General features: G+C 41.5%; 1 protein-coding gene across 2 annotated transcripts in view; it reads left to right on the top strand.

The window, feature by feature from the left end:
- The window catches only part of DCLK1 (doublecortin like kinase 1), a 533,653-nt gene that overhangs the window by 491,523 nt on the left and 15,651 nt on the right, over positions 1-26,479 (top strand). The window contains exon 17 of one of the 2 annotated variants that reach the window (XM_033950509.1): positions 4,765-4,838. The exons of the other annotated variant lie outside the window; for it this stretch is intronic. Coding sequence (XP_033806400.1) covers positions 4,765-4,838 — 74 coding nt within the window. The remainder of the gene's footprint in view (positions 1-4,764; positions 4,839-26,479) is intronic. 2 annotated transcript variants of the gene reach the window in all.

Raw genomic sequence — 26,479 nt, 5'->3', positions numbered from 1 at the left:
CAAAGCTGGTGCCAGTGTTGCAGGCTGACTAGAATGATGACAGTGTTATCTACAGAAACAGGAAAAGGTAGAAAGGAGTTTGAGAAGAGAAAAAAAACAACTTCTGTCTTGGCCTTGTTACATTTACATAAATGGGATATGAAAGTAGTAATGTCAAACAAGTAGGTTAATTGGTAATTGGAAATTGATGTGTGTATGTATGTATGTATAGGTCTATATAGATACACACACACAGGCTTTATGCATATAAGACACACTCAGTCAGTTAGGTAGGTCAAGATACCGACAGTGAGTATGCATGAGATAGATTGCATACATGGAAGCATTTAATGCTAATTTATCTTATGCATATTCATTGTGAATATCTTCAAAACCACTTGTGTGTCCTGAGATTTGGATTGAGAATGCCCCTTATACAATATAGATGACAGAAGCCAAATTAGAGTGGATTCACTCTGTACACCCATGAGTTTAAAAAAAAAAAAAAAAAAAGACTCGTATTCTATAAATGTTGCCTCTTCTCCATTCTATGCCTAAGGAAAAAAAGATCTTTCTTGAATAAAATCTCCTTAAAAGTACCCTTGCTTCTCTGTTGAAGTGCATGCTTTGTTCCAGAGTACCAGTAGATGGCAATAGTGAACCATGCAAATTCTCTATCAAACCTTCACAGATAATACAACAAAATCCCCTAAAGGTGTTAACTTTCACCTTGGTTGCAAGAAATACATTTGAATAATAATTCTAAGTCAGGGGAAATGTGCATGCACTATTTTGTCAGACACAATAAATGGGGAAATGATGCTGGTAGCACCAGCGTGGAGACAAAAGGCCATTAAAACTGAAAAGGTTTGGACTGCTGAACGCTTTACTGATTTAGAATGAAAAAGTTATTGCCCATTTCTTTTTTCCTTTAATGGGAAAAAAATTCAGAAACCTACAGCCAATAATAAACTGCAGAAATATTTCTCCCGTCTGAATATTTTCTCTTTTATAACTGCTTTCTCTAAGCTATCAGCTACCAAATCCTGTTAGTGCAGGATGGAAATGATGAAGAAATCTTCCTCCTCCCTTTCCTTACGGAGCTTCAGTATGATTATTAACAAGTGAACAGATAATTTGTAAAAGCGGGCAACTGAAAAGTTACATTTTCTTGCTTTGCCTTGCATTACATTTCCTTAGCTTTAATTCCACAATCTTTGCTCTCCTTCCCTCCCCAAATAGCGCAGCAGGATGTTCGGTGAATCCTCAGTCACCAACTGAGGAGATGCCTCCTTCAACATGCACTTTCAGTGCTGATCGTTGGCCATCAGGGTAACTCGGCCTGGATAAGGGCGGGTGAGAAATAACCAAACAAACATGGCCAAACATATTGATTTCCCCCTGCCTCTGAGCCTAAGAGCACCCACTGCATCTTCTGTGGCGATTTTTAATCTGACATTTGAGTTTCTCACCTTATTTGCCTTTGAAAATGATTAACCAAGCGTTTGAGTCTTAAATTAGTATGGCTTTGCTGTGGAAGGCTATTAGAAATAAACTCTGAATTGCTGAGATAGATTCTTTTCATTTTTTCACATTACACATTTTAGCAAACCAGTCAAATATATACTTCCTTGTGCAAGATAGCTATTATCCATCTAGCTTACAAGTAGCACTATTTATATTATGTAATACATCACTTTATTTTTATATCTGTCTGTCTATATATTTATGTATGTGTGTGTGTGAGATATAGATAAATATCAGTTTGCGAGTATATGTGTGCGTGTATATGTATATATATATATATATACATACACACCACTAGTATTTTAGCCCGTTACATTAACGGGTGCTAAAATATATGTCTGTGTGTCTTTATTTCTGTCTCTCTCTCCCTCCCGATGTCTGTCTCTCTCCCTGGCCCCCTTTGTCTGTCTGTCTTTCTGTGTCTCTCCCTGCCCCTGTGTCTCTCTTCTTTTCTTTCTATCTATCTGTCTCTCTCCCTGCCTCCTATGCAGCAGCATTTCTCTCCCACCACTTCCCTGTGCAGCAGCCACAGCAGCATTCCCTCCCCCTCCATTTCCCTCCCCCCCACACCACTTTCCTGTGCAACAGCAGCATTTCCCCTACTCCCTCTTTCCCTTCCCGCGGTCTGGCCGGCTCCCTTAGTCCCTTACCGCCCCCCCCCCCCCTTCCCTTCCCGCAGTCTCGACAAACCTTCTGATTCCAGCAGCATCTGCAGCACTCTACACACTGCTGCTTTGGGGCCTTCTACTGCCCAGCAAATCAGGGCAGTAGAAGGCCCCAAAGCAGCGTGTATAGAGTGCTGCAGAAGCTGCTTGAATCGGAAGGTTTCAGGACCCGCAGCGAGCTCTGGGGTTTTTTTGTTTTTTTATGCGGGCACAGCCGGAGCAGGAGGAGAAGCCTGGGAGGCAGGAATTAAAGTCCGTTCCGGCTCCCGCTGACATCACCCTGGCCAGTTCACATTCTTCAGATGGCAAGAGCCACCACGGCCGACAGGCTCCGCGCCACCGCCGCATGCGCACTCCTACCTGCAGGTCCCTACAGCGCACGGAAAATGGGAGCACGCAGGTGGGAGTGCGCATGCGCGCTTAGGGCTTTATTATATTAGATAGTATAGATATATAGATATATATAGTAGAGAGAGAGATAACATAAATACCTGCATTAAGTATCCTTTAATATGTTATGGAGGCAATTTTAGAAGTCTTGCACAGGCAGCATTTATACCCGAAAATAGTGGGTTTGATATTCAGCTGGCAGCAATCAATGTTTTACTGACCGCTACCTGCGTTAAACCCAAAAATGTAATTCCAGGTCCTGTCTGGACAGCAGCATTGATAGCCAGTTAAGTAAGACATTCAGCACTTAACGGTTATGGCTTACCACATATAGATAGGACTGACTTTTATGTGGCTCCATTTATGCAGTTAGCCTGGCCAAATAAGTGCTGAATATTGGTACTTAACCAGCCAAGTGCTGACTCTGCCCACAGAATGCCCCCCAAACAGCTGGTTTTTAGTTCGGTGCCAACCAGTTGTTTTCAGGGGCACTAACCAGTTAAGGGCTTCCCAAAATTAGCGTTTTTCCCCGAGCAGGTGATTTAACTGGTCAGGAACCATTTCTGGCCGGTTAAATCACTTTGAATACTAACCCCAGCGATTATGGTGCACCCTCGTATGTATAAAAGTCTTCACAGTTTGTGAAGAGGAATGTTTGGGCAGACCAGAAGAGTATGTGTGTTTATTTCATATTTTACGAGTACAATGACAGTACATGTGAAGGAAAAGTCTATAAATTGATGCCTAAGGGTAGTTGCCAATTTTGCACGTAAGTTGTTGATTAATAGTACGCAGGTGATTGGCAACTTTGTATGTATGTGCTAGTTGAAATTCTATGACATCTGCACCAACATCACTTAGTGCATGAGTGCAAGGGGGTACAAACAAGGACAGAGTACGGGCATGTCTCTGAGATATAGGCACAGCTTAGAGCAGTATATTGCAAAATGTGTGCCGCTATACACTAGAGTGCCTCCTGATGTCCATGTTGATGTCCATGTTGGCGCCCTCTTATGGTCGAAATCTATAATGAAATCTGTGGCAAGAAGTCATTATAGAATTCGCATTAAGCACATGGCAGCAGGGCACCTCAATCTCGGCATCAATGTGTAGAATTGCCACCATATACTTAAAAATAATAGAGAGAGATAGAATTTACATCTGCTCCGAGGCAGACAGAAGTGCCAACTAATTTTGCTTGGACCTGATTGAGGAGGTCACTGTGCTTATCTCTCTAGTGTTTGACACCTCCTCAAAAAATCTCTATAAAGAGTTATTTTGTTTGACTTCTTGTTATCTTGGATGTTATGGGTTTGTTTGTTTTTTGTAATCTAGCTGTTTTTGCCGGACGAGCTAAACAATACACTAGCACTCCCGCATATCCTTAAAAATATTTTACAAAAGGCTTCATGTTCAGTGGGCCTTTTGTAAAACACCTGGGAAATTTTGAATGCCCAATTTGGATGTTTCTTTTCTGACCTGTATGTCCTATGCAAAATGAAGCTATGGGCTCCTTTCACTATGCTGCGATAGCGTTTTTAGCGCACGCGGGATTTTAGAGCACGCTAAACCCACGCTAAGCGGCTAGAACTAACGCCAGCTCAATGCTGGCACTAAAGTCTAGCGTGCAGGGCAATTCAGCGTGTGCTAAGCGTACGCTAAAACCACTATCACAGCTTAGTAAAAGGAGCCCTATGTATTGGAAATAATAAGTAGGGAGGGCAATTTCCATCATGAGTCTCGCAGCTAATAAAGACTTGCTCTGGCTTCAAATGCTGCATAAAAGATGATTCTTAATAAGGTAACTCCTGATTATAGAGTTTGTTCCCCCTCCCGAAAATGTAAAGCCTAATATTGTGCAACCAATCAGTGTAACGATGCATTTTATAATGAGTGTTCTTGGAGGTTTCAAGAATTTCTAGATGTAGAAATGGTATATTACAAACTTGCTTCGCAAATTCTATTTCAGCTTAAATTAAATGGATCTTGTTTTATAGCACAACATAAAAGCAGTGGATTTTTTTTTTTTTTTCCTTTTCTCTATGTTATGTTTTCAACTTACTGATTTAGGATGTGAGATTTAAGTAGCTTGTGCAATTGAAAATAGTCATAATGTATTCTGAATGAGAACAGCTTTGGAATGGAGACTTAATTCTTTAGCACAATGTCGAGCCACTGAGATGCCCCATTTCTCTCTGCTCAGCTGGACCACGGGTTTTCCATCAAGAGATCAGGGTCTTTGGACTACTACCAGCAACCAGGAATGTATTGGATAAGGTATGAGATGGTGCAGCGCCAACAGTCAGTGTTTCCATGGCAACGTGCTGGCAGTCTCCATTAACCAGTTCCTTCAGTGGATAAACATGCTTTTGATTTGTTATCCAGTTCATATGCTGCTTTATCAGTTTCATTTTAATCTTGATTGAAATACCACACCTCCCCCCTCCCCCACCCCTTCATTCCTCCTTCCTCACCCATTATCCGCACTGACATTGCCGGCTTTCTCTCCATTGCACATGCTCAGTATCACTTTTCCTTGCTGTTAAAAGGACAGTATATAAAGGTGTATGGTATCCAGATGCTGCTGCCTTTTCCATGATGTGCTTGTCATAGCATCTGCATTCCGTTGTTTTACACAGATGGAGGGTGAGCAACAGGATCTCACCATATTGGATTTTTCTGTGTGACAAATGGGGCTATTTATCTATCTATCTATCTATCTATGCATATATACTGTCATTTTAAACCCACTGAAAATGGTTCTTACCTTAGATTAAGCAATGCATTTATGTGATGTAGCATTAGAAGCTTCTCCATTCACAGTGAAGCAAAATAATGCATTGTACGCTTGGTAAGTTTGTGTTATCCAAATTGTCATAACCACCAGGTTAGTAGATGTTATAATATTGCATGAATGTTTTTTTCCCCTTCCCGCAAAGTATTTTCTGTACGTAGTAACAGTGTTCAGTGATTACATACAGTTGCCATTGTTAAAGACTTTTAACTGCTAGGCTGGTTGTTGAAAATGACCCATTAAATGACACGGAAGCATCCAGTCACGGTCTCAAAGTAAGCAATGAGATGCTGCTATAAGGGCTGGTACTGAACTGGCATCAGCTCATATATCAAGGAGATGAATCTTGATCATCTGCTAACAACAAACCAGGATATAACGAATCCTGGTTGGTTTGTTAGCAAAATTTGGCCTGTGAGGGTTTAACAGATGGAAAGAGAATCCCTGATGAGCACGTTTCTGCAACTGTACTGTGAAGTCGGCACATATATGCATGCATATTCATATAGATTTATGGATATGTGCATGTGTATACAGAGAGATATAAAAGGTTAGTAAATTAAATTATACCTCAATGGCTCCGAACCTTGCCTTTTTCACTGTGAAACTGTTCAAATTGCATTATAATTCCCCTGATATATTAAAATGGTAATAACATAAAGGATCCATATTAGGTATGCTTGCAGACTTCCGAATCATTTGGCATCATAAACTCTGCGGGTCATATTCCCTGGCATGCTCTCGTCCTTATTTTCAATGCTAATTTTAAGAAAAATATTATTTAAATTGAATTATACGGGCGTTTGTGAGAGCTGCTCTTTCAGTCGAGGAAGAAACGTCTTTCGATTTTTCACTGAGATGCCAGAATAACAATTCACCTTATATGTTGGAAACAAAAATTGTCACATCATAATGAACGTTGCATCGGGGGTCAGCAAAGGTAACAGATAAAGAAAGGAAGAAGAGTGGGAACATACTAGTCCTGGTTCCCTTCAGCACACAGTGACACATCCTTGAATAATGGTCCAGAGCAGATGGGTGATAATCTCTTTTATTCAAAAATAAACTGCTTTGTTTTCCAACTGGGGGCAATAACAATGTTTGTAGTCAGTGATGTGCTAAGCATAAACAGGGCACTTTAGTTGCAAGGCTATATTGAGAAAGTGATACTAAAGAACTAAGTGCTCCTTCTAGAAGGCTTCTAATTATTGCCTGCCACAAATCTGCCTTATGCACGGCATCGCTGAATTGATTACATGTGCAAACCCAAAGATGGTTGAATGTGCTGCAGGCTTTGTTGTTTTTCATTCAGAAGATACGGTGCCATTTGTATCTCCACGGAGAACTGAGCCTGTATCATAAGCCACTATTAAAGGCAGGCTGCCACCGCTTTTATTCATTCCTACTTAACATTAGTTTAATGGTTCTGCACTCTTTGAAGGCCAAACACCTCACCCCCCCCCCCTGAAAAAAGACAGTAATGCATTTAGACATAAATCAGCTAGATTGAGTGGATTGGAGAAAAAGATGTGCTAATATGGGGTTGGTTGGAGGAACGTGCATCCTCAAACCTGCTCAGTGCCGGTGTGACATTTGGGGGTCCTTTTATTAAGGCATGCTAACCGATTTAGCTCATGCTAAAGATTAGCGCATGCTAAATCATCCGTTATTACATTACATTACATTAGAGATTTCTATTCCGCCATTACCTTGCGGTTCAAGGCGGATTACAAAAGATTTATGAAAGGGGGGTTACAATGGAAGAACATTTGTCATTACTAACGTTGAAAAGAGTAGATCATTTGGCATTTCAAGAGTTGTAAGGAGTAGAACATTTGTCAGTATTTGAAAGGTAAAAAGTGGAGAGGACTATATTCTATATCGGTTAGCGCACCTTAATAAAAGGATCCCTTGCTCCCAAATAAACATAACATAAAATCACAATTATATACTGCAAAATCTTGCAGGCCTATGCGGTTTAACAAACTAAGAAGACTGAACAATCTCAGTGATTAACAAGTCAGTTCTCCAGGAATTGTGCAAATAAACTAGATTGTAACAATTTTGTAAAATGCATATCCCAACTAGCTGCTTGGATAACAGAATCTCTTATATGCTGGTCTCATAACAAGGTGAGGTGTCCATTGTAATATAAGGTGTGACAATCTTACCAAAAGTCTTCAGGCTCTACTGTATGGCGCATATATCAAGACTTGGCAGCCCCTTGATTATGGTGTGAATCTATGTTGTTCAAACGTTTTTGATGTAACAGTAAACATCCAACATGTTTTGTCATCTCAAGGCCTCCATCAGGAGCAAATTAAATATTGTTTAAAAAAACACAGGTCACACATAAAACAACATAAAGACTTGCATATACATGCACTTAAAAGCACGTACGGACAATATTAAACAGAGATGGAGTCTAATCACTTGTGCAGAGAGCCAATGATGCCCAGAATCTTTCTACCAGGTGCTTTCCACAAGCAAACCTGCTTATGCATCCTGAACAAGGCAAAGCACCACCAAAATCCACCTTTCTGTCAAAATATTGGACAATAGCTTATGGTCCCCATTTAATAAGACAAGACAAAAGAGAAGTCCAACAGTTCTGCAGTGGAGAGCAAATGAATAAACAAAAAAAGGAAAACTGCAGAGATGATGTATGTGATTCAGGAACTTTATTGAAGACACAAAACTGTTTTCCACAGTTTGGTTCTCAATGTGAGAAACCGGGACCCAACACGGCCCGTAGTTCGTTAAAACTTCTTCCTCAGGGGTCCTATTGCAAACGTGTTCATGGTTAGCCGTTCTCTCAGTCCCATTTCTTTTCACTGTTTTCTCTGATTCCATCGTCCCATGGCACTTTTCTTCAGACTGGCACCTTTTCTGGTTCATAAATGGCACACTGTTATAGCCATTCACACTAGAGAATGACACGGTGACAAAATTCATCACCGTTACCGTCCCCGCGGATAACCACGGTAAACAATCTTCATGTCATTCTTTAAGGAGAGAGGGAAGAATCAGAGTATGAATGGCCACAACCACTGACCCTCAAGCTTTGCTTTGAAGAATGCTGGTGTAGAAGGACTGAGGTTGAAACAGACACTACAGAATGACAGTTTCTGGTATCCAGAGCAGATATTGTGATGTCATAATGCCTCATTCCACCAGTGCCTAAGAGCCAATCACATCAGTGATGTCACAATGGCTTCATTATCCTTGGCTCACATAAGAATCAGAGTATGAATGGCCACAACCACTGACCCACAAGCTTTGCTTTGAAGAATGCTGGTGTAGAAGGACTGAGGTTGAAATAGATACTAAAAAATGACATGGGATTATTTCTCGCGGTTATCCGCGGGGACGGGAATGGTGATGAATTTTGTCACCGTGTCATTCTCTAATTCACACCACATCACAATGTCCTTTCAAGGCCACGTAGCACATTCATTTCAGAATTTTCTTTTTATCACTACCATATACCACTGATCATAACACACACATAAGTTAGTTGTATTTTATTTTATTTTTTTCAAATTCTTTATTCATTTTTACACAACCAATACAAAGTGCAACCAATTATACATAAGTGATACAATAAACAGCACTAATAGCAATCGAATAATAATAAGATAAAATACATTTCACCCCCCTCCCTCCCTTCCTCCCACCCATCCTGGATGTGTATGACACTCATTCAGAAATCAAAGGGTGATATTAATGGTCAATTCATGCAATACTTCAACAATGGACCCCAGATCTCATTGAACTTATTATAGTGTCTCAATTGTATCGAGTTTATTCTCTTATAAAACCGGTATAATGTTTCCCACCAAAAGTTATAATTTATCCTATCCCATTTTTTCCAGTTTTTCGTAATAAGCTGCATAGCAACTCCTGTCATTATAAGCAGTAATCTATTCTTATTTGCATCAATTGGACTCTTGGATAGTAAGAGAGCTCCAAATAACAATGACAATGAAACTTCCGATATCATATTGATTTGACTCCAAAATTTAAGTATCAAGGGACAATAGAACATCAGACGACCCAGTGTATTTTATTATATTTCATTATCCCATTTACTGGTAATAAGGAAATTGTCAAATAGGATTTCAACTTTCAGTAGTCCTTTCCCAGCTCAGGGATGACCATGTAGGAATTTGTCCAGTTCTATCTATTGCGCAAACCCAGTACTGAGCAGTATACAGACTTTGGCCTGCATGATCTTATAAAATGTGTCACTAAACCCATTTTGTCCAAGGCCTTCCACATTTTTGCTTCTCTTAAGACATACTAAATCTCTGCAGGTTTACCAGAGCATTCAAAGCCTCAAGCTGCAGTGGTGAGATCCAATGGCAGCCAGCCCTTTTCCAAGTATTGCCTTGCTTAGGTCTTGTCACCTGACATGAGGGGACATAAGATGAAGGTGAAGGGGGATAGATTCAGGAGTAATCTAAGAAAATACTATTTATTAAAAAAAGTAGTGAATACATGGAACTGTCTCCTGGTGAGGTGTTGGAGACAAAGACTGTATCTGAATTTGAAAAGCATGGAACAAGTACAAAGGATCTCTAAGAGAGAAGAAGGGATTTCAGAGAATAGTAGACCATATGGATAGACCATATGGAGGGGCATTTTCAATAGGATGTCTAAGTCTGAGTTTAGACGTTTTGGGAATGATATCCAGAAATCCAGTAGAGAAAATGTTCATTTTCAAAACTGCAAGATGTCTCTCTTTTTTCTTTGAAAATAAATTATCTAGATGTTTGGGTCCTTAATGAAAAATGTGCATAAGCAAGTTTTGCTGAAGTCTAAGCAGCCAGCATTGTTAGCAAACTGTTCACAGACAGCTGAACATTCCTGAGTACAACAGAGGGGCATTCTACGAATTACTGCAGTGAATGTCTTATTAAAAGTCCCAGGCACAGATTTCAATATAACTTGCTTATATTGTATGGTCAACCCTCCAAAACCCACCCAAAACATACTGTACCCACCTGTACACCACAACAATAGCCCTTATGCCTGCAGGTATCATCTTTATGTAGGTACAGTAGGTTTTGGAAGGCTCAACATGCAATATAAGCAAGTTATAGTTACATCTGTACCTGGGACTTTTAATATGACATTCACTGCTGTAATGCTTAGAGTGCCCCTCTGCTCTGCTGTGTCGATGTATGTGAGCCATGTGAATCTGTCACAGGCTGGACAGTACTGTTTTTTCACATATGTGGATGGTGGGAGGGAGTTGGTGCCTTAATCTCTCCAGTGATCTTCTGGACAGTTTGGGTGCCTTTTTAGCATTTAGATGCTTTTAAAGCAAGTCTAGCTCTAAATGTCTAAAAAAAAAAAAAAGCCCTGGATATTTTTTTAAACGTTTAATTATCCCTGCAGAGCATCCACATTCTAAGCCCGCCCAAAACAAGCACCCTTAAGATCTAGACGCACTGGGACAAAACAATCAGAAAGATGTCTAGAGTCTGTTTTGAGAACGCCCACTAGTTTTGACTAGTAAGACGTCGAAATGCTGGTTTATGCTGTCTTTTGGACATCTATCTGTTTTGAAAATGAACCCTAAGGTCCTTATCTGCAGCTGTTTTCAGTGTTTTTATATTTCTAGTTTTTGTAAAGCATTTGGTAGAACTCTTTCAAGACTTTATTATTTGTACCTGCCCATTCTGAATTCTAACATGTCCAACTCTTATTGCCCATAACTGGCAAACTGCCTCCTAAATTCTTGAGGAGGGATAACAATTTGTCTGGTTTATCCCCCAAAGTGAATAATTTATATCTATAGTACACTAAAGACTTTTTGATCCACTCATGCAGTACCATGTTTATTGATGACTGAATGGCCAGAAGGTTGGCCTAAGAGCCAGTTTTGGGTTAGTTGCAAGCTTCCTCCTCTCTCTGCATACTTCCTACACTGACTGAAGCACCCTTTGTCTAAGTTCCTCCATCTGGTGTAGCCTATTACCATTCCCTAAAGCACCATCTTGGTAGCCTTCCAGAAGAGCTAGGGGTTATCTACATGTACTGCATTGGGCTTCATATAATCCTTCATTTTGACCTCAATTACTGCCTAAAACCTAGGTATTCATATAGATACTTGGGGAACTACCATTGCATACAGGCACCTGTGTTTTCTGACCATTTAAGATTTAACGAAAAATATTTTCTCCAATTGGTTTTAAATGTACTATTTAGTTACTTCATGGCATATCCCCCAGTGTTACTTTTTAAGAGTAAACAACAATTTAGGTTTAGCCATTCCACGCCACTCACCTCTTTAGCTTTTCCTCACATGAGAGTTGTTTCAAGCCCTTAATTATTTTGGTCCCCCTTGGAATGGACTCTCATTTGGAGATCTCTAAGACCTGTACTTTGTATTGAACTGCACTATTTAAAGCAGCTTGTTAATCAGAACGTTTATTCTCCAAAACAGCACCAAAATTTTATAATGCCTCATTAAACTTGTAGCAGATCTAAGTGCCAAATCCAGTTAATCTTTATACTAACTTTCAGAGCCATTACAGAGCATTAAGATAAAAGTCCACATAATGGTGTGACCAAGTAACTGATGTTACAATTGTATTTAAATAACAACATGTTTATAAATCCATCTTTAAAATCTGTTCGATATAACAGATTTCATGAATGAATGTTTGCTTTCCAGGCAGGAAAAATTATTCCTTAAGCCAAATCTTATTACTCTTTTAGGAAGGTATTAAAAACTAAATTATTTGAAAAAATGTGAAACTTGATGAACTTTTTAACTGTTTGTATCCTTCACTGAATGTGTGGAGGGGCATAATCGAAAGGGACGTCTAAGTCTGTTTGCGTCTAAGCCACAAGTCGTCCAAAGTAAAAAACAGCCTAGGACACATTTTTGAAAAATACATCCAAAAATTTTTTTGTTTCGAAAATCATCTAATTATACGTCCTGCCGATCTGATCGTCCAAGCCGCTAAATCATCCATCTTTATACCAAATTCCCGTCCAACTTTTCGTCCAAGTCAAAAACGCCTAGAACAAGCCCTGTTGAACATAGGAGGGGTCTGCAAAGTGATGGACTGAACATCCAGACATGCCACCTAAATAGTGGGGTACCTTACAGGGCACTGCTGTGAATTTCACAAAAAAGATGCCATGGCTTCTCCTCACTACAGCTCCCTTATAGGTCACGGTGAGTCCCTCAAACCACCTCCAGAATCCCCTAGACCCACTTATCTACTACACTAAAAGCCCTTATGGCTGCAGGAGCCACTTATATGCCAGTAAAAAAGGGTTGTGGGGGTGTATAGGGCAGTGCACATGTTTCAATATCAATGCAGTGATTACAGGGGCTTATGGGCATGGGTCCCTAACCCACCTCCAAGACGACTTAAGCTGCCTCTGTGCTGGATGACTAGGCTTTCCTATGCCAGGCAGCCAGTGATGATGGTCTGGAGGCTGAATTTTAAAGGTGTGATTAATATTTTATGGGGGTGGGGGGTCGGTAATCAACGGGGTAGTGTGTGGGGGGTCTGTGTTATGTGTTTGCAGTGCTTATCTGGTGAGTTTAGGAAGGTTTTTGTGACTTAGACCATGTTTTACATGGTCCAAGTTCTGTCGATCGTGGGCTGTATGGTTATACATGCTGTGCGACTAAGTCTAAGCCGGCCCACATCCCACCCAACTCCCGCCCTCGATACTCCTCCCGAAATGCCCTGTTTAGCTTTGGTTGTTCAGTGGCAGTATGAAGACCTAGGTCATTTAGAAATACGTACAAAACCCGTTTTTATTATCAGCACTTGGAAGGTTTTGGGAAATGTTCGTCCAAGTGCCGACTTAGGTCGGTTTTTGGACATTTTTCTCTTTTGATTATGAGCCCCATAGCGTTCATTCTTATGTAAATTTGATGGGTTTTTCAATTGTATGATCAGTGTTCTTTTTATGTAAACCGCTTAGAACTTATGGCAGGGCAGTATATAAGAATAAAGTTTATTTATTATTATTATTGAATACAAGTCCAAGATATGTCTTTGCTATATATGTAGGTTCCCAGATTAAATGGTTTAAACTCAAGGAAAACATGCAATCCAACAGCTGGGAAGTGGGAGTAGGATCATTTACATGTGATTTAACATTTCAAACCCTTACCCACCTTTAAAAACATTTGCAAAGGTTGGCCAAAAACACCCCTTACCTTCTCAAGAGCTCTATAAATTGGTAAATAGCTGTCAATTCCTGCCTATCCATTTTTATTAACAAGTTGTCAAACCCTTCAAATTCTGGCTTAGGGATCATAGACAGGCAAAATATGTTCCTATATACTAGGGCAGTCTGTCCCCCACAGTTAGGTCAAAATTTCTCCCTCAATTGTTTGAAATCAAGTTTCTGTAATACATAATAAATAAATACAGGTCATACAGAATAGATAGTTTACCATTAGCTAAGTATGCATTAATTTAAAGAATTTTCTAAGGTGTATCTTTCTCCCAGTTGAACATCTGAGCTCCATCTTGTTATATAGCTTTTTTGGTTTACTGTGGGAGTCACTTCTCTGTGCTACTCAGTGGTGATTTGCAAGCTTAAATTTCGATTGCTAATTCATATACGGTATACCAAACTGTAGGAAAATTTTCAGTTGAAATATTAGGTACCTAAGTTTGTTTGAAAGTAAATGTCTAATATACGTACCTCAATTTGGACTCCTCCTCTGCCACTGAAAGTTAGCTGTTTGACTGGTGAGATCATTTGGGGCAAGTTGAAGAGGTGTAAGTGTCCATGCCTGCAAGGTAGGTGTTATTTCTAAAATTTACGTTTGTATTTTATAAAGATGCATAGGCACCTACTGTATGTATCTTTATAAAATAGTGCCTGAGTAGACACTAACTTACCCTTTTAAACCAAACGCCCTATTATAAATTTGCCCTTATTGGGGGCATAGGTGGCCGGTTTAAGAGGCTTGGGGAGGCTAAGCATCTTCAGCCATAAGCCCTCAACTCTCACCAGGCCACTCCAGGGTTCTGCATCTCTCCCTGGATCCATCACCTCTCTTTCTCCCTCCATCCCAGTTCCATCATCTCTTCACTTTCCTTCCTCCCCCCCCCTTTCCTGTTTCCAGTCTCTGTTCTTCTCCCTCCCTGTGGTCCCTCTTCAGGTGTTTACCTTTGAAAATAAGCTTAAATACCCATAGGTGCTTTTTAAAGAGGGTGGGGGCGAAGAGGGTTCAAAATATCCCCCTAAAATACAAGCAAATAATAAATAGTTAATTTACATAATCTGACAACAATTTTATTTATTTAAAACATTTTTTGCTTGCACTATTCAACCATTCTACAAAATTTAAATGTACATAATCTCAAACAACAAAACACATTCAATATGAACAAACAGTAACATATAGAATAAAAATCAAGAAATCAAAATAAGCATAGATAAAAATGCATCAACATAATTAACTGCGGCAATAACAGGCTTGGCTAGATTTAAATGAGTCTGGATTCCAAGAGGTATCACAAGACTTCTGAAAAAAAAAAGTCTTTCAACATTTCCTATATTGAATAACAATTTCATAATTTTTAGTGTTTTGTTTGGGTGTAAATAAACCGCCAAATGGTCCTCTCTGCTCCCGCTTGCAAGTTGCTTGAGGTCCTAAGTGAGTAGCCGGATTGATGAACTGTTTTCAGGGAGCATATAAAGCTATGAAACTGCAGCTAGAGAATTAAGCAGGCAGCAGAGGGAAGAAAACTAGGATTCAGGGCACTAAGGATTTTTAAGAAGCATTTTCCTCTGGAGAAAAATGAAGCTGAGCCCTGCTCTCTGAACAGCAAAATGCCCCTGCAGGGGCTCTATTATTTTTCTGTAGGATGAGGCATCAGGGTTAGAGATAAAAGGGGAAAAAGGCTACAGATAATGGTTCCCTACATTCTACTATAAACTAGAAATCCAGCCCAATCAGTAGGCAAGATTAGGCAGTTGTCTAGGGCAGCAGCTTCTGGTGGGGGAAGGGGAGGAAGGGCCAAATAGCAGTTGCAGTCAAAGCAAAAGAATAGGTGTTGACAACCACAAAAACTCAAATCAAGCATCAGGTAGGATGGTCAGTTATCACATCTCCCATTTAGCCAGATTATGTTGGGAGGTGTGGTGTTCAGGTGATCAGGACTGTTGGTGGGAAGGGGCCTAAAGTTTAATTGAAGAAGGCCACACAGCTGAAACATAGAAACATGATGTCAGATAAAGGCCAAATGGCCCATCTAGTCTGCCCATCCACAGTAACCATTTTTTCTTTCTCTCTCCGAGAGATCCCGCGTGCCTATCTCAGGCCCTTTTGAATTCAGACTCAGTCTCTGTCTCCACCACCTCTTCTGGGAGACTGTTCCATGCATCTACCACCCTTTCTGTAAAAAAGTATTTCCTTAGATTACTCCGGAGCCTATCGCTTCTTAACATCACCCTATGCCCTCTCATTGCAGAGTTTCCTTTCAAATGAAAGAGACTCTACTCATGCGCATTTACATTACGTAGATATTTAAATGCCTCTATCGTATCTCCCCTCTCCCGCCTTTCCTCCAAAGTATACAGATTGAGATCTTTAAGAGTGTCCCCATATGCCTTATGATGAAAACCACACACCATTTTAGTAGCCTTCCTTCATCCTTTTAATATCTTTTTGAAGGTGCAGTCTCCAGAATTGTACACAATATTCTGAATGAGGTCTCACCAGAGTCTTATATCGGGGCATCAATACCTCCTTATTCCTACTGGCCATACTTCTCCCTATGCAACCTAGCATTCTTCTAGCTTTTGCCATCACCTTTTCAACCTGTTTGGCCACCATAAGATCATCACATACAATCACACCCAAGTCCCACTCTTCTATCGTGCATGTAAGCCCCCCTTCCATACTGTACTGTTCCTTCAGGTTTTTGTAGCCCAAATACATGACCTTGAATTTCTTAGTATTAAATTTTAGCTGCCAGGTCTTTCTTCATGTTATTTACACTATCCGGGGTGTCTATTCTATTACAGATTTTGGTATCATCCACAAAGGTTTACTTAGGGCACTTAATATACTTGTGTTTGTCTTGATTATTTCATGGTGTTCCAGAGATTTCTATTTTTGTTCATTGTAGGGAACTTCTACAGCAGAACAAGAAGAGAAGTACAGTTGTAGGTTGGTAGAACCTAGCATATAATTAGAAGGAAGCATAGAAGCCTCCCAAAGGAAGATAAAAGAATACTAACAAATAACTTTTTGCAATTATGAGATCATAGCTCTAAGCAGTTCCATTTGTTTTTAAAATCCATTAATTAAGTGAAGAAAATTAACACTCCCAAAATGCCCAAAATGAGATTAAAACTCGTTAATAGGATGTCTTCATTTTTAAGTGTAGTATGAATAAATTTTAGTTTTACAGGGTAGAAAATGGCCCAAATTGGCCCACAGAGATGTGAAGTCTTCCTTTATGGTGAACTGCATGAGACATTACGTTAGATAATGCGTTTGTTAGTTTATTTTCCATATTTGTTTGCACAGTGGCATTCAAATAGCAGGTATATGATAATTATTCCTCCAGTACTAGGAAGAATGTGAGGGAAAGGCTTTTTTAGATTAATGTGTGAACAGCTGCATCTCCAGTCCAGTCTCCCAGCTAATATGAATAATGGATGCACTAAGAGGCAAAACATGTAATCATGTTCTTTTATTAATGAAATGAAGATTTCTTTATGGCTAGCACTGCATTAAACAAGCAAAGTAAAACCATCACAGTTTATATTTAAAAAAAAAAAAAGAAAGAAAAGTAACTCTTAAATCCATTAATTACCAAGACTTTAGAAAACCAAGCCAAACTATAGCTTGCTCTAAATCTTCCACCATAAATATACTAGATAGGGGGAAGAGCTTTATCTTTTATTCAGAAGAAGCATATTGTTAATTTAATAAAGCAGAGAAGCATCACACCCAAAGATCCTCTGAACCAAAGGTGAAGTACTAGGGGATAATTCTATAAATAGACTCCTATTTGTTGGCGACATGAAACTGCAGTGAAGGTCTATTCTACATTGGCATCTGGGCACCTAGATTGCATTATATAGGGTTACCAGACATCCAGGAAAACCCATGTCCTCTTTTTAGAGGACTGTCCGGGCTCCCAGATGGACTTTCCAAAACCCAACATTTGTCCGGGTTTTGGAAAGCCCCGATGAGCTCCGGCCGCATCTGAAGGGCCTCTCAGCATGCGTGGATGATGTCACACGCATCCGTGTGTGCTCCAGGCCCTCCAGATGCAGCCGGAGCTTGTTCGGAAAAAGAGAGGAGGCTTTGTAGGGATGTGGGTGGAACAAGGTGGGGGAGGGCTGGAGACAGATGGAGGTCAAAAATATGGTAGGCACGCCGGATGGTGTGAATAACATGGTGAGCTTGAAGAATGGTCTGAAATTTGGCAGCTAAAATTTAATGCTAAGAAATGCAAGGTCATGCATTTGGGCTGCAAAAACCCGAGGGAACGGTACAGATTAGGGAGTGAAGAGCTTATGTGCACGACAGGAGAGCGGGACTTGGGTGTGATTGTATGTGATGATCTTATGGTGGCCAAACAGATTGAAAAGGTGACAGCAAAAGCTAGAAGGATGCTAGGGTGCACTGGGAGAGATATGGCCAGTAGGAAAAAGGAGGTATTGATGCCCCTGTATAAGACTTTGGTGAAACCTCATTTAGAATATTGTGTACAATTTTGGAGGCCACATCTTCAGAAATATATAAAAAGGATGGAGTCGGTCCAGAGGAAGGCTACTAAAATGGTAAGTGGTCTTCATCATAAGGCGTATAGGGACAGACTTAAAGATCTCAATCTCTATACTGTGTAGGAAAGGAGGAAGAGGGGAGATATGATAGAGACGTTTTAATACCTACGTAATGTAAATGCACATGAGCCGAGTCTCTTTAATTTGAAAGGAAATTCTGCAATGAGAGGGCATAGGATGATGTTAAGAGGTGATAGGCTTCAGAGTAATCTAAGGAAATACTTTTTTTACAGAAAGGGTGGTAGATGCATGGAACAGTCTCCCGGAAGAGGTTGTGGAGACAGAGACTGTGAATTCAAGAGGGCCTGGGATAGGCACGTGGGATCTCTCAGAGAGAGAAAGAGATAATGGTTATTGCGGATGGGCAGACTAGATGGGCCATTTGGCCTTTATCTGCCATCATGTTTCTATTATAAAATATTAATATAACCTGGTATCAGCATGCCTTAAGTTCATGTGCTCAAAATTATGCCAAGCATAGACCTAGTGTAACTGCTAGTGCCTAAATGCATCTGGAATACGTGTATGGTAGCCTGGCCATGTTCTACCTATTTATGTGGTACAGCATTTACATACACATTTATAGAATTGTACTTCCATGGTGATACATACAAAGGAATCCTATATGGAACACATGGAAACAAACAAGCTTAGAAGTGATTAGTGGCGTAGTAAGGGGGGTGCAGGGGGTGTGGACCATCCCAGGCACTGAGTTGGTGGGGGCGCTGGAACCTCTTCGCCTCACCCTGTCCCACCCTCGCACCATCCCTCCCTCTCACCCTGTACCTCCGTATTATCTTCGCTAGCACGAGCAACTTCTGCCTGTTGCTCGCACCAGCCTGGTTCCCCTCTAAATCACTTCCGGGTCACAGGGCCAGAACATGACATCAGAGGGAATCCAATACTGGCATGAAGAGCATTCTTGCAGAAGCCACTTGCGCTGGCGAAGATTAAGAGGTATGAGGGGAGGGAGAGCGCAAGTGTGGAATGGGGGTTGTGGGAAGCAGCAGGGAGGCACGGAGAGGAGGGTCCCTTACTACGCCACTGATAGTGATTAGATGGCAATACCAGTAAGTAAGAAGCAAAGCCAGTTCTCCAGTTGTTGGAGAACAAGGCTAAGTAGGGCTGATGTCTATGGTCTGTGCCCTGAAAATGGCAAGGACAAATCAAAATCAAGTAGGCACTTTTAGTATCACATCCAGGGCCGGATTTAGATGAAAGAGGCCCTAGGCTATTCCACTTATGAGGCCCTTTCACCTCCCATTTTTAAGTTTGTAAATTACATGAGAGATAATCAAATACATCATTACTGTGATATATATCAATATGTTAAATGAAACATGTTGTTATTGGTACTAACCTTTATAAAAAATGTGACACGGATAATAAATAAAAAAAAGTCGAGAACACTTATTTGGACATTTATTCTCAGCACCATATATAGTACTTGTAACAATAACTAATCAAACATAACACACAACATTGCCCCTTCCTATGTCCATAGTGCCCCAAATGCGTCCTTCCTCACCTCACCCCCCCTCCGATGCTCGTCTGCCTCCCATACCCCTTCCATTGAACACCCCCCATGCCATCCTGCCTGCCTGCCTTCCATTAAACCCCCCCCTCCGATGCCAGCCTGCCTGCCTCCCATCCCCCTTCCACTGATGCCAGTCTGGGCCGCCCTGTCCTGACGGATCCACGGTTTGCCTCTCTCCCCGCGGGGCTGGGTTTTGCCCAGCTGTTTCCGGACTGACATCTTTCCATCCCCGATCCTCCTCCCAGGGCGAGAAAAAGAAAGGGAGAAGCCGAGTCGGCGCCCCGTTGCGGCCGGAGCCGGTTCCGATTCTGAAGCGTAGAATTTCTCCTTATTTTCAGTTAAGTGTTTTAGTGTTCACTGTTTTTAGAGTAGTGTAATTTTAATTTTGCTAACAATTTGATCTTGAGGCCCTAGGCTGTAGCCTAGTTAGCCTATAGGAAAATCCGGCCCTGATCACATCATACCGATAAAAGGGAAAACAGAAAAAACAATCCAACAATATATACTGTTTTAATTATGTCCATCGGGGGGGAGGGGGTTGCTCATCAGAGAACTATGCACTGCACAAAAATGTGAAGAAAAAAGCCTCAAAACGCACAATAGCACAAAAGTAAGTCAAGCTGTTTATTCACATCATCGGCATAAAAAAACTCCACCGTGCTTTGGCATACTTATTCTCAGAATGAAAAAACAAACCCTCCATGTGCACATGTATAAAAAATCTTATCTGGCCACGCCGAGCTTCATCCAAGGAATCTTCATCTCTAACTCGGGTCATGTCTCGCGTCGTTGCTCAGTCCATCATGCGCCAAAAATCTCCATACAAATCCCAACAGGGTACCTTGTTTTGCCAACTATATCAGCTGCTTCAGGGGAAATTATACAAAACAATTGTGCGCGGACCAACTGTCAATGGTGGCTCACATCATACCATACGCCATGAGTTTAACTTGTTGGGCAGACTGGATGGACCGAACAGGTCTTTATCTGCCATCATTTACTATGTTACGCATGTAAGTTTCAATTTTCTGTGCATGTACATGTGCAAAGGGGTGTATAACCCTGGGCACCTACCGTGTTTCCCCGAAAATAAGACCGTGTCTTCTATTAATTTGGGGTCCAAAAAACGCACTAGGGCTTATTTTTTGGAGATGTCTTATTTTTTTCCATGTACAGCAATCATCTCTCCCTTCCTCTCTACCCCAATTCTTCCTTTCTCCCCCTGCCCCCATATGCAACATCTTTCCTCCCTTCTCACCCATCCCTTTGTGAAGCATCTTTCTATCCCTCCCTCCCTCCCATCCTCCTGTGCAGTAGAACCCCACCAACGTGAGACTGACATACCTCCACTCCGAGGCTTCCTAAAGCAGCAGGGGTGGGGGGTTGCTGAATTGACGAGTCTGATTTTTTTTCAGCACTAATGTCAGAGATGGAGTAAGGGGTGTCGGGGACATTAGGGGGGAGGGTCAGGGGTCAATCAGAACTAGGGCTTATTTCTGGGGTAGGACTTATATTAGGAGCATCTTTAAGAATCATGCTAGGGCTTATTTTTGAGATAGGTCTTATTTTCGAGGAAACGGGGTAGTTATAGAACTCTCCTTGATGAGGCTAAATTTATAAGTGACTTCAACAGCAGAGCAGTGTTTTACACGCTGAAGTAGGCACTTACCGGTATATGAGTTCTAGAGAGTATGCGCACATAAAAGTATGCATTCTGAGGGGTGGAGAATAGGCAGAGCAGAAGAAAGATCAGAACTTATGTGTGTATTTTACAAATTATGTACCTTTGTCTCAATTCTTATAGATACATGCACGCACAGTTAGCTCTGCCTTGGCCAGCTGTAACTTTGTTCAGTAGCTTTCAGAGTTGAACTATTTTATAAGGGCACGTAGGCACATACAGTATGATGCCTTTATAAAATACTGTAGGTGCAACATATGTGCCTTGATTACCTAGGTGTCCTTTTTTGAAAATGTTGTCATTGGGAGGGATTTTCAAAAGTCTGCAGACATATGCAAAGTCTTTGGGTATTGTTATCCTGCACCAAGCATATGCCTAGCTAGCCTTTTCCTCAATCTAATACTACCATATTTGGAGACAATTGATAGCATAGTATAGGGGAAGCATTTTATTCTTTTGGTCTGCAAGTGAAAGCACTGATTGATTAAAATACAGATAATTTACAGATTCTATTCTACTTAGCAATTTTTATCCTTCATCATACCAGTACTCTGCAAGCTTGCTTGACACAAGACCTCTATAATGAAGACAAGGCAATATAATCACATCTGACAATCTTCGCTTGCCTATTACCAGATGTAATTACACTTGATTATCTATGGCCTTGCTCTTGTGATAGCATATTCTATCTTGTCCCCACCACAGTTCATCCTTCAGTGGATTTTCTCTTCTTATTCTGGCTCCTAGCCAAGGTTCCTAGCAGATCTTGGTCATAGCTTCTCGCTCTTTTTGACTCCTAGTTTTTTTGTGTGTGTGTAACTCCCACCCATGGTTCCTTTCTTCTCACAGCCTCTTAGACTCATGCAGGGCATAATCAAAAAAATGTCTAAGTCCCCTTTTGGCCTAAGTCCTTAAACGTTCAAAGCAGAAGCAGGGAAAGTGTCCATAACCAAAACAAATGTCCTTGTTTTGATTATGGCCTGCCTCTACTAAACGCCCAGATCACCAGTACGTCTACAAGTACACCCCCGCGACATCTACATTTTTTGGCCATAATGAACCAAAAAAATGCCTAAGCCCCAAACGTCCAACAGAAGGGCTTTTAGGCGAAGGAGGAGCCAGTCCTTCGTCTAAAAGCTGGATTCTGTAACCGGTGTCTGTCAAAAACAACACCGGTTACAGAATCCCCCCCCCCCCCACAACGATCCAGGCAGGAGGGTGCCCAAGCCCTCCTGCCATGTCGAACCGTGGACCCCCCCCCCCCCCCGACAACATCGGGGCAAGAGGGAGCCCAAACCCTCTTGCCCCGTCAAACCGCGGCCCCCCCCTGACAACATTGGGGCAAGAGGGAGCTCAAGCCCTCTTGACCCGGCGATCATACCCCACCCCCGCCAAGTACGAGCAGGCCAGGAGGGAGCCCAAGCCCTCCTGACCCCGGTGACTCCCCGACTGGAATGGGCCAGGAGGGAGCCCAAGCCCTCCTGGCCCTGGCGACCCCCTACCCCCCACTACAATATGGGCAGAAGGGATCCCAGACCCTCCTGCCCTCTATACAACCTCCCTCCCCCCAATGACCGCCCCCCAGAACCCCCGATCGGCCCCCCTGCCGACCCGCGACCCCCCCCGGCTGACCCCACGACCCCCTCACCCCTCTTCCCAGTATGTTCAGTTGGCCAGACGGACGGGTGCCAAGCCCGTCCGTCCGGCAGGCCAGCCGGGTTGGCCCAGGCGGCAGAAACCCCGCCCACAGGTGGGGCCTGAGGCGCCTGGGCCAATCAGAATAGGCCCGGGAGCCTTGGGCCCCTACTGTGGGCGGGGCCTTAGGCACATGGACTGGGTTGGACGGGGGTCGCCATGTCTGAGGGGGGTCACCGGGGCCAGGAGGGCTTGGACTCCCTCCTGGCTTGCTCGTACTCGGCGGGAGGGGGGGGGGTGGCAGGGATCGCCGGGGCAAGAGGGCTTGAGCTCCCTCTTGCCCTGATGTTGTCGGGGTGGGCGCGGTTCGACGGGGCAAGAGGGCTTGGGCTCCCTCTTTCCCCGACGTTGTCGGGGGGGGGGGTGATGTATCGCAGCAGGAGAGATTGGGCATCTCTCCTGCCGCGATGGTTGCGGTGGGTAGGTTACCAGGCAGCTGAACTGATCGCGCCAGCGGCCATCAGCTCAGCGGCCCCTTTTTCTGCACTTAGACCTGGTTTGACTTCGTCTAAGTCAAAAAGGTCTAATTGCCGACTAGGCAACCTGTGAAATGTTTTGGTTATACCTGTTGTACGCCTAGGTGTAGGTCGGCCCACCTCCTGCCCACTGCCCACCCTTTCCCCTCCTCTAAACACACCTCTTTTCTCTCTGTGCGTTTAGAGGCAAGGGAAAGGCCTAAGCTGTTTTTAGATATGTCTAAAAACCAGCTTTGGTTATCGGTACTTGGACGATCAGGCTTTTTGATCATCCAAGTAGCCATTTAGGACACTTTTTAGACGTGTTTTTTTTATTTTTTATTATGAACCCCTTTGCTCCTAGCTATAATAATAATATTATATATATAAGTTTATATACCGCAGGACCGTGAAGTTCTATGCGGTTTACAATGATTAAAAGATGTTACAGACTGAGTAGAATTAACAAAGTTAAGGTTAGTGATTAACAGTTCTGGAGATCAGTTGTTGTGGACTAAGATTGTAAACTCTTGCTCCTCTTTGTTTGTGATGGTTATCCATGGTTGTTCCTGGGATTTTTTCACAGCCATTGGCCTTGATCCTTCTGTCTTTGCAGCTCCTTCCTCTCACAGCTTCTAGCTGTGGCTTTTTTTTGCCTTGGAGCTCCCAGTGATAGCTTCTTCCTCACTATTTTATGCTTATATGGTACTTATCTTCTTTTTTATTTGTTCATTTTTATTTACTTATTAGTGTCATACAGTACTTGATAATATGCCTAACTAGAACTAGAAAGCAGATAAAGAGGCACTATGGCCAAGATCTGCAGGAATATAATAACAATAAAAATAAAGTTACATAAAAATACATAAAAAGTAATCATAATGTTTCAAACAAACTCATAGTCACTGATGAATCTAAGTAATCAATGGCAAAGTCCCCAAAGGTTCTGGACATCATTCAGCTCTTAGTCATGGGTCCTCTCTCCTTATAGCAATTTGTCCACAGTTCCTCTCGCTCCATACGAACTTCCAATAGCAGTTCATTATTGTGGCTTTTCCCTCCTTTCAGTGGTCTAGAACAGTAATTCCTCAGAACGATCTGCACGATAGCATCCATTGACTGAAACAGATTCTAGCTTTTCCTCTGATTCCTGACATAGCTGTTCCTTATCACTTCTAGTTTAAGCCAGTCTATAAGACACTATCTGTGTCTACCCAGTACTGATATTTTGGGGTCCTTCTGGATATAGTAAATTGTGCAGGCTTCGCTTATAGGGTGTCTCGACATTAATGGAGCTAGTTAATATCAATTCTGCCTGGATTCAGTTATGTTTCTGTTCATTATCCTCTATTTATCCTGCTCAGGAAGAAACCTTTCACTTGTCAGTATACTAAAACCTTTTAAATGAGGTTGTTTGTGGGGGATTTTTGTTGTTTTTTGTTTTTTTTTTTGCTGTGCTGTGCTGTGCTTTGTTTTTTGTTTTTGTTAGCACTCGGATATTTCCATGTGCTAATCCCTTTTGTGGCATGCATAGGTATTGCATAGCAATCTCTGGACCTGCTCTGCACCAGCACGCCTTTAAATATATTCCACTGAACTATTACTTACTGTTCTTCAATTTTCTCTTGTGGGTCTTGTTAAAAAGAGAGTTGTATATCCTGCACTAACAGCTACTATTTCATTTTGCTGCCAGTGAACTCCTTCACTCCAGGCAGCTAGAAATTCTCAGACTCACCTCATGCTCTGAGCTGAGAAAAATAACACCAAATGTGATAATGAAAATCTTGGGATTTGCAGCCCTCTGAAGTGTAAGCAGACTTCACATTCTTTTATGTATTATTTATGGAACAGTAACCTACAGAAAAAATCAGCCACCATTCTCATATCATTGCATGTCACTGCTAAAGCATGGTATGTTTAATGAACCCTCAACTGAATATCAGAAAAAAAAAGAACATAGAGATGAAAAACATACATTTACAGAATGCTAAGATTATGCAATTAAAGAGGTTTCCTTTGTAACACATGCTACTGATTTCATTCAAATTTAGCTGTGTGATGGAAAATGCCTCAAAACCAGGCAAGTGTAAGTGCTGTAACTGAAAAAAAAATCACACATCATTTGTGAATTCTGTTGTACTTCTGGAGGAATGCAGTTATCGGCAATTCATGGCTTGTTGAGTATTCCATGCACCGTGAACTGTGATGGTGCAGCTTAGCTTGCCAATAAATAACATTTTGGGAATTGTAATCCATAAAACTCCAAATATGAAATTTTCAATTAATAATATAGCCTAATGTAGATAATAAGGTACTTGACATATATAGGATTACATCATCTTGAATAGTTCAGTGGTCCTGAATTGAGGGGGCGTTTTCATACTGTGTACTTTGACATTTCATAGAGAGAGGAAACAAGGGTCTTTGTTCTCTGTATTAAAGAGAATTTACAGAAATGTGCAAAATCAAGCACTGTGATCTCAAATGGCAAAAGATCTGCAGTCCTTTTATTTTATTTAATGTATGTTAAATGTTTAACTTGCAATAAATCATTGGAGTGTGCATTCCATTGTAACGTGCTCAAAAATGATTTCATTTTCATTAAAAAATATAGCACGCATTAAAATGAAACGGCACAAAACAAAGAAATAAGGAATAAATGGAAGCTAGAACAAAAGAAACTAAAGCTTTTATGGTTGCACCCCCCCTTTTAGACAGCACTATGTGACCGTGAAACAGAAATCCTTAGGAATTCTCTGGCCTGTCTGCTTTTCAGGATATCCACAGCAGGTTAGAGAGAGACAATCTGTATACAGTGCCTCTACTATACCCAAATGTCTTTCTTGCACATTGATTGGGTATATCCACTGCTAAAGTGTTAAAGCAGCACTTTCTGAAGCACTAACCAGTGACAAGGCATATTAAGTGATACCTGATATCATCACAATATGCTGT

This window comes from Geotrypetes seraphini, chromosome 6 (assembly GCF_902459505.1).
Source record: "Geotrypetes seraphini chromosome 6, aGeoSer1.1, whole genome shotgun sequence".
Taxonomy (NCBI): Eukaryota; Metazoa; Chordata; class Amphibia; order Gymnophiona; family Dermophiidae; genus Geotrypetes; species Geotrypetes seraphini.
This window is presented reverse-complemented; position numbering and strand designations above follow the sequence as displayed.